This window comes from Gopherus evgoodei, chromosome 24 (assembly GCF_007399415.2).
Source record: "Gopherus evgoodei ecotype Sinaloan lineage chromosome 24, rGopEvg1_v1.p, whole genome shotgun sequence".
Lineage (NCBI taxonomy): Eukaryota > Metazoa > Chordata > Testudines > Testudinidae > Gopherus > Gopherus evgoodei.
Window position 1 is genome coordinate 861490 of NC_044345.1, and position 8534 is coordinate 870023.

The following is an 8534-nucleotide window of genomic DNA, read 5'->3' on the forward strand; positions in this document are numbered from 1 at the left end:
CTGAAGCTTCAACTCATATTCTATGGCTGGAGCTGCTGGCAGGGCCAGGTCAAGAGCCCAGCAGTTAGGCAGAGTCACTGTGAACCTCTAGGCCAGGCCCCTCCAATTGTGGCTTCCCCGCCTTGGAAAGGCGCAGGCTCTAGCGTATGACACAGCCTTCAGGGGACGGAGAGATGGAATCAGAGCTGCATGTGAAGCCAAAAGGATTCTTCCTGCTGTCTTGGGGGTAGCCAGGGAATTGTGGGGCAGAGCTCAGCAGGGACGGCTTCAAGCCAAGGTTCCCTTTCCATGCTGCTTTGTCCTGCGGGGCCCCTGGGGAAGGTCTGCCCTGGGGAGAGATTGAGGGCCCAGCACATTGGTCCATGAGGGCTGAGCACCCCCAGCACTACGCAGGCTCTGTGCCCAGGGCTGCAGAGAGGACAGACAGAGAGCACAGACAGATGCCCGTCAGGGGGCGCTCCAGGTTTATTAGGGGGAGGCAGACTGCTTGCGACGCAGTCTAGAAATCTGGGCTGGTGTTTGTAGCAGCGCCAGGATCCAGACTGAACAGGGCCACTAGATCCTGCCGGGACACAGGGGCAGTTTGCAGGAATCAGACTAGGCACACCCAGCACTGTAAAAAGAGTCAGTTCAAGTGATACTGAGAGGAGTGAGAACCAAAGCCCCAAGACCAGAGCCTCACTCCTCCTCCTCCTCTTCCTCCTCCTCCTCCAAGGCTATTGGCCGGGGGCCGGCAGCCCCAGGAGGGCCCCGCTGGATGGAGACGATCCCGCTGAGGAAGGCATAGCCAATCATCGCCGCCAGTCCCACCAGCACCGACAAGATCTGCTTGCGCCGTTTGTAGGGCTCCTCCTCAGACTCGGTCCCTTCGGAGGCAGATGTCTTGGGGGCGCTGGAGGGGGCGTCCCCTTGCAAGGAAACAACACGTCAGAACCCCAGATCCCACTGGCGACGTGCACCCCAGCCCAGAGGGCAGAGAGCGGGGGCAGCCTGGAAGAGTATAGCCATGTTACCCTCGTTCGGGGGAGGGGAACAGGGTGAACAGGGAATAGTTGGGGCAAGGGTCCGAAAGCAGCAGGGGGAGAAAAAAGGAAAGCTGCCCCTCCTTTTCCAAGAGCCGGAGAGGGGGCGCTCCCCACCCTTACAGCCAGCAGGGTGTCAGGAGATGCCTCCACCATGGCCGACACAGAGCACTCCCTGTGTTACACCTGGTGGGAAGTCCAGTCCTCCCCAGGAGTGAAGCAGTCCAGGTGAGCTGATCTCCTCCCCAAGGCACTGTCCCACTTCTCCTGATCTGCCGTGGGCTAGCAAGTCTCAGCCTGTGGCTAGTGGGGTCTGAGGCATGGTTCAAGCCTGTTCACATACCTCCCCTCACCCCCACCTTTGTGACCTTGCTTCAGTGATTCCAGCTGACCCACAGCTTCCCAGTGCCAAAGGATCGGCTGGAGGCCTGGCTGCTCACCTCCGTCCCAGGGGAAGTAGAGGCTGAGGATGGAGGAGCAAAAGTCACACAGGTTCTGCAGGGACTTCAGGTGCTGCTGCAGTTTCCCGTTGGGCAGCTTGGCTTTCAAAAGAGGCCCCAGATGACTGAAGACGAATGCGTCCAGGGAAGCAGGGCTGCGGCAAGAGAGCTTGAGTTAGTGGCTCCTGACCTGTCAGCACCAGTGGCCCAGGACCCTCAGCACTGGGAACACACGACCCAAGGCTGTAGGAACAGGCTGGCTCAAATTTACACCGTCACTAGGGTCCAACTGTTGTGTATGCTGGGCATAACCAAATTACCTAGAGCCCTTGAGGCTGCTCCTCTCCCTGCTACTCCAGTCCCAACGTGCAGGAAGCAGAGCAGGAGCGCTGGCTGTGGGTGGTGAGCCCAGCTACGCTCATCTTGGCCTGTCCCAGGAGATGGTGCTGCCAGGAGCTGGGTAGGGCTGTTGGCTGCGGGAGCTCACAACTCCTCTTGCAGGCAATCTTGGAGGTGCCTGAATGCCAAAGGTGCTAGGGCACCAAAGGCAGGAGGTGGCTTCTCAGCAAGCGCTTGAATAAGTGTCTGTCTTCTCTGATTCCTGCTCACCGCAGCTGGCTCTTTGGAAGTGAATAAGCAGCATATTCAGCCATTACCGTTTATAGCTTCATAAATTATGGGGCCATTAAACATGAAGCAAACAAGGCAGCCATCTAATGGGCTAAAACTTCCTACGCAGGCCGTGGCTGAAGTGCTGGAACATCTGGTCCTGGCTCTCAGTTTTACGGGAGAGGAAGGGGAACTGTCGGGACGGCAGTGGGAACGGATGGAGCCTAATGCACTGAAAGGAACTGCCCTCTCCCCAGGGCCCTGCCTTCCATTAGAGAGACACTATTCAGCCCAACTCGCGGTCCCACTTTCGCTTTAATTGCCTCCGAGGTTTCTCTATAATCCCCAGAGCTCTTTCAAAGGGCTGCCAAAGCCCGGGTCTCGCAGCATGCCAGGGAGCTGCAAGGAGACCTGAGACTTAACACCATAACCCCTCTGCTCTGACGTTCTGCTCCCAGCCATGAGTGCCAGGCAGAGGCATGAGATCCACGTGTGGGCAGGTGAGGAAAGAGCCCTCGCTTCCCCGCACAAAGAAAGTTCCTCCAAGAGCCACTTACGAGTCTCCAAAGAAGAACTTCTGGTCCCCGAGGCGCTGAGACAGGAGCGTCAGGCACTCCTGGGCTTCGCGGTACATCTACGGGAGCAGGAGAGATGCAGGCCTGGTGTCACATCCCCTCAGCACACGAGGTGCAGGAGGCATGTCCTGGGACTGTGCTATCTCCAGTCCAAGAACGGCAGCAAAGAGAGCAAATGTCATCCTTATTGGGAGCAAAGCCACTGGCTGACCTGCCCTTGCCAGGGACCGACCCTGGCTTCTGCTTCACAGCCAACGACCAGAGTATTCTGGGGCTGGGCACAAAAGGGTTAAACTCAGTGCCCCACGGGAGCTGGCTTTGTTCTAATCCAGCGGGAACTGGGAGCATGCCCAGCGGCTGGGGACAAGGTGACCCCTCATGCTGCTTCCATCTAGGGGCAAGGTGATGGATTCCCAGGAGCCCCAGCCAGTCCTCCCAGCTGCCACAAGGGTAGCAAGAGCTGCAGAACAGAAGTGCCCCGTCATTGGGATCTTTCCCCCCAGAAGCAACATGACAGCCGAGCTTAGCTATTCCACCAGCCCACTCACTTCCTTCTCCAGCTCCTCCTCGTCCTCCAAGCAGCTTTCCCCCCAGATCAGCTGCAGCCGCTCCAGATGCTGCTTGTGCATGCGGTTGGGCAGGAAGAAGTTGAGCGGGAAGGGAATGGCCTCCGTGTACCATTTCCGCGTGTGCTCCACATAGTTCTTTGTGTCCACCCAAAACGTGTGAATCTACGGCATGAGGACAGTGGTGACCCGCAAGAACTAGTGCAGGGCTGCTTTCTGCAGTGCCCTACGAGACACCCTGCTACCTCAGACCCCCCACCCTGATCCTCGCACAGCTCTGTCACTGCACCATAATCCCAATCTCCAGATTCCACCCTGCGATTCTGGGATCTGCCAATATGCCTCAGTCACTCACTGTGAGGGACCATCCCACTGGGCTGGACCCAGAATCCATCTGAATTCTGAACTAGCTAGCTCCTCCCATAGCACTTCCACTGGCCTACAATGCACTCACCAACACAGGTAGCAGCTTTTCCTCTAGCAGAGACACAAAGGCTAGTGTATCTGCCCCTTGTCTCGCAGAGAGATCAGAGTCAGCGTTGTATTGCTACAGAGTAAAGGGAACAGTGTGAGGCCTGAGCTGGAAGTGGCGACTGAGCTCATCCTGTGCTCCAGCCCCCACCCCAGGAACTGCAGACATGGCCCCTGTCTGGGTAGTACAGGCAGGGGTGGGATGCGGGACGGATGACACTAGCCCCAGGCAAGTTCCTTTCATAGACAGATGCTTTTCCAGGCAGTAAGTGCCACGCGTGGGTTTTTCCTAAAATGCACATGCTGATGCGCGGCCGACTCCAAGAGCATGGAGTCAGAGCTCATCTGCCCAGAGGAGACGTATTCCCTTTAGACACCCAGCTTGACCAAAGCTGAACTGTGTTCACATCCAGAGACACTCCAGGGAGCAGTATCGACGGGCTGGGGGAAAGTGCGTGGACAGAAGCCCAGTGCACAGGCCGCCTGCTCCCCTTACATCTTTCAAGGGGAGACTCTGGCCAGCCCTGGGGCGAGCACAGCCTGGTGTGTTTAACCTGGCCAGAAGCCTGTTCCGTTTCAGAACACACTGGCTGCGGCTGTGCTCGCCTGTGCTGCCACATGACCCAGAGGAGGAAAGCTGGGGCCGAGGCAGAGTCTGGGATGGAAGGTGCAAGCAGCGCAGGGGAGCGGCTCCAGCCTTTCCAAGGAAAGTTGGCACCAGGCAGGCCTATTTCCACCAGAGCCGGGAGCAGCCTGAATAGCGGCGTGGCTGGCCCACACCCTGGCGTCTGAGAGCTGCCCGAGTCCCCAGACTGACACCTCCCTCAGGCCTCAAAGGAAACACTTGTGCTCCTCCCCACAGCTAGCCAGCCCCAGGCAAACCATCCACGAGGCTGGTCCACTATTTGCCTCAGCACTTGGGGGCAGGGAAGACAGGAGGGGAAGAACTGAATCTTCACATAAGTTCCAGACACAGAGCAACTCCAAAGGGTGAAACTAGCACACAGGGACAGAAGGGCTTCTCTGACGGGAACCCCTGCATCTTCTGCCCTCTCCTCCATGGCCCTTGTGACAGGGCCACTACAGATGTGTTGCTCAGGGGAGATGGGTCAGGATCTGGGGAGCTGAGCTGGGCTTTGGGCCTTTGGCAGTTCTTACCCCTCTCCTAGTCCAGACTGTCTGACTGCAGGACCAGCCAGGTGTCGCCGCATAGGTCCATGGGCAAGGTCCTGCGGCAACTGCGTAACACAATGCTTCCACTGGCAGGGTTTGCAGACCCTGCTGAGCCCCCTCTCCAAGGGTCACTTCCTACAGGCTCTGGCATTCCCTGCTCACCCATGCCTCGGCTCCCCACCCACTGCAGCAAGCCCTCCTGGTTATTTCCATCAGCGGCTTCACTCTCAGTTTTCCCCAACTCCCACCCCCATAGGTGTGAGCCGCAGGGGGCAGGTGACTGTCTCCTCTCACTCTGGGGCAACAGGCCTGAGTCAGTGTCCCCATCCCATACCTGTTTCCTGAGGTGAGTGATGATCTGGTGCATCTGGGACAGGACACCTTCCTCCTTGGTCTTCAGAGCAGGTAAACACCCTGAAAGCAGAGAAAGGGAATACAGGGGAGACCCTGCCCAGAGGTACCTCTTCACAGGCCTCCTGCACGCAGCGAGCACCCCCAGCCCCACCTGCTCTCATTGGGGATCCTGGCGCAGGTGGCAGCATCACACATAGGTTGCAAGAGACCCTTTTGTTTTCACATGCCGCAGTGGTGCTCAGGGTTTCCGCGTTTGGTCTCAGCCCACGTAGTGACTTCCTTTTGGAAGCCTGAACTGGTCTGGCGTTGAACAATGTGAGAGACTTATTCCCAGGTGAAATGGATTTTGCACATGGACAGCTCCGAACTGGCTGGAATTCACACACACACTTTCCATGTGGCTGGCCCCTGCTGAGGAGTCTCCAGGCTAGATGTGGCAGACAGGATTCAAAAGTAACAAACACCATGTCGCAGAGCTGTCAGCTCTGGCAGGGGTTCTGGGCTGCTCTGACAGCTGAGTTCCAAAAGGGAGAATGTCCCCCCGCCCCGGGGCAGGGCCATGAAGTCAGGAAAGAGGAGATGTTTGTTTGCCTGCCTCCTTAAAGAAAATGGGGAAATTAAATGGAAAGCTTTGTTTAAAGGCCGTGCAGCCCAGCAGCCTCAAGGGAAGCTGGGAACTAGCTCTCCTCAGTTCTGATATTGGCTGTCCCACCAGTTTGCCTTGGGCACCTCACCATGCCTCAGTTTCCCCACCTGTAACAGGGAGATAATCTCTGCCTACTTTCCGGTGGCTTGTGATGGCTCCAATAATCACCTGTGTGCCATGTGTTTATTTCTATCCCCCACATGCCCCTGCCCCATTCTCATAAGCACCTTTACCTGAGGGACTTCGCCACGGGTTAGTGACCTTGTGAACTCTGAGCGGCGCGCCTGTGAATCTGGCGTAGGTCTGGAAGGGAAGCGGAAGAAAGACTCAGAAGGAGTCTGTGTATAAATGTTTAACTCTGCACTGGCTCAGAGTGAGAATGACTCCAGCGGCCAGGGCGCTCAGCTGGGATGTGAGACCCCGGTTCCAGTCACGGCAGAATGGCCCCAGAACACCCCACAGACTAGTGGTTAGGGACCTCACCTGCCAGATGGGGAGACCCAAGTTCAAATCCCTTCTCCACATCAGAGGCGCTGAACTCTAGGTGGCTAGGCTAACGATCAGAGGTGACACCTCCTCCTCCTGTTTCTTGCAAGAAGCAGTGTAGGTGCGTGGCTCCAGGATAGGGGAGTCCGGAGCAGAGACAAATGCCTCTCTATGGCCCAGATTTAGGTGCCAAATTCCCTTTGAGGGCCGGGCTTAGCCCAAACCCCTCTCCTTGGCTTTTACTGGCTAGCTAAAGTGGCTCGGCACGTGGGTCTGGATGCCAGCCATCGGAAAGGAAACCTGGGGTGCAAAACTGGTGTCCTTTTGTGGAGCTACCCTGAGGCTTTCTGTGCCTTCCCCCTGCCCAGCATGTCGGTGGGAGTGCTGGTGCTCCCCTGCCCCCAGACCCCGGGGGTGCGGGTCCTTCACTCCCCCTAGACCCCGGGGGTGCGGGTCCCACCCCAGACCCCGGGGGTGCGGGTCCTCCCCTCCCCACAGACCCAGGGGTGTGGGTCCTTCACTCCCCCCAGACCCCGGGGGTGCGGGTCCTTCACTCCCCAGACCCCGGGGGTGCGGGTCCGTCCCCCCCAGACCCCGGGGGTGCGGGTCCTTCACTCCCCACAGACCCCAGGGGTGCCGGTCCTTCACTCCCCCTAGACCCCGAGGGTGCCAGTCCTCCCCTCCCCCCCCGTAGACCCAGGGGTGAGGGTCCTTCCCCCCTAGACCCCAAGGGTGCTGGTCCTCCCCTCCTCCCAGACCCCGGGGGTGCGGGTCCTTCACTCCCCCCAGACCCCGGGGGTGTCGGTCCTCCCCTGCCCCCAGACCCCGGGAGTGCCGGTCCCCCCCCAGACCCCGGGGGTGCGGGTCCTTCACTCCCCCTAGACCCTGGGGGTGCGGGTCCCCCCCCAGACCCCGGGGGTGCGGGTCCTTCACTCCCCAGACCCCGGGGGTGCGGGTCCATCCCCCCCAGACCCCGGGGGTGCGGGTCCTTCACTCCCCACAGACCCCAGGGGTGCGGGTCCTTCACTCCCCCTAGACCCCGAGGGTGCCAGTCCTCCCCTCCCCCCCCCGCAGACCCAGGGGTGAGGGTCCTTCCCCCCTAGACCCCAAGGGTGCTGGTCCTCCCCTCCTCCCAGACCCCGGGGGTGTGGGTCCTTCACTCCCCAGACCCCGGGGGTGCGGGTCCTTCACTCCCCAGACCCCGGGGGTGCGGGTCCCCCCCCCAGACCCCGGGGGTGCGGGTCCTTCACTCCCCAGACCCCAGGGGTGCCGGTCCCCCCCCAGACCCCGGGGGTGCGGGTCCTTCACTCCCCCTAGACCCCGGGGGTGCGAGTCCTTCACTCCCCAGACCCCGGGGGTGCGGGTCCCCCCCCCAGACCCCGGGGGTGCGGGTACTTCACTCCCCAGACCCCGGGGGTGCCGGTCCTCCCCCTAGACCCCAAGGGTGCCGGTCCCCTCCCAGACCCCGGGGTGCGGGTCCTTCACCCCCCAGACCCCAGGGGTGCGGGGCCCTGTCCCGGGGAGAGGCCCGGCAGGAGGCCCAGGCGGGACCCGGGGGGCCCGGCACGGCACGGCACGGCCCGCTCACCAGCACGGCCAGGCAGTCCGGGTCCACCGAGGGCAGCCCCCAGCCCCCGGCCCAGCAGAACAGCTCCATGGGCGCCGCCATCTTCCCGCCCGACCCGGAACCACACGGCCCGGCCGGCTCCGGCTCCGGCTCCGGCTCCGGCCCGGGCGGGGCCCCGAACCGCGGGGGTGGGGCTTGGGCAGCCCCCACGAGCCCTCCCGCCGCGCCCTGAAATGCCCCCGAGCCTGGCCCCCCGCACCCCTATACCCCGACCCACCCTGCGATCCAATGCCCTGACCTCCTGTACCCCAATACCCAGACCCCCCGTACCCCAATCCCGCCATGTGCCCCAACCCCCCCGTGCCCCACTATCCAGAGCCCCCATACCCCAATCCCGCCATGTGCCCCAACCCCCCTGTGCCCCACTATCCCGACCCCCTGTACCCCAATCCCACCATGTGCCCCAACCCCCCGTGCCCCAATACCCCGATCCCCCAATTTCCCCGTGTGCCCAATACCCCAACCCCTGTACCCCAATCTCCCATACCCCCTATCCCCCCGCGTGCTGACCTCCTTGCCTTTGTGCCTCAATACCCCGACCCCCCATGCCCCCAATCTCCCCATG

General features: G+C 60.9%; 1 protein-coding gene across 1 annotated transcript; it reads right to left on the reverse strand.

The window, feature by feature from the left end:
- Positions 1-431: 431 nt before the first annotated feature.
- LOC115639478 (metaxin-1-like) lies at positions 432-8064 on the reverse strand. Its single transcript, XM_030542308.1, has 8 exons — positions 7931-8064; positions 6090-6159; positions 5191-5270; positions 3667-3759; positions 3195-3377; positions 2629-2705; positions 1463-1617; positions 432-908 (listed from the first exon to the last, which is right to left on the reverse strand). Exons 1-8 carry the CDS (start codon positions 8009-8011, stop codon positions 679-681), a joined length of 969 nt encoding a protein of 322 aa, XP_030398168.1. The 5' UTR covers positions 8012-8064; the 3' UTR covers positions 432-678.
- Positions 8065-8534: the final 470 nt, after the last annotated feature.

Coding starts and splice junctions, on each gene's coding strand:
- LOC115639478 (XM_030542308.1), bottom strand. CDS start 8,011: ATGGCGGCGCCCATGGAGCTGTTCTGCTGGGCCGGGGGCTGGGGGCTG. Junction 1,618..2,628: donor AAGTTCTTCTTTGGAGACTC/GTAAGTGGCTCT, acceptor CTCTTGCCGCAG/CCCTGCTTCCCTGGACGCAT. Junction 909..1,462: donor CTACTTCCCCTGGGACGGAG/GTGAGCAGCCAG, acceptor TTTCCTTGCAAG/GGGACGCCCCCTCCAGCGCC.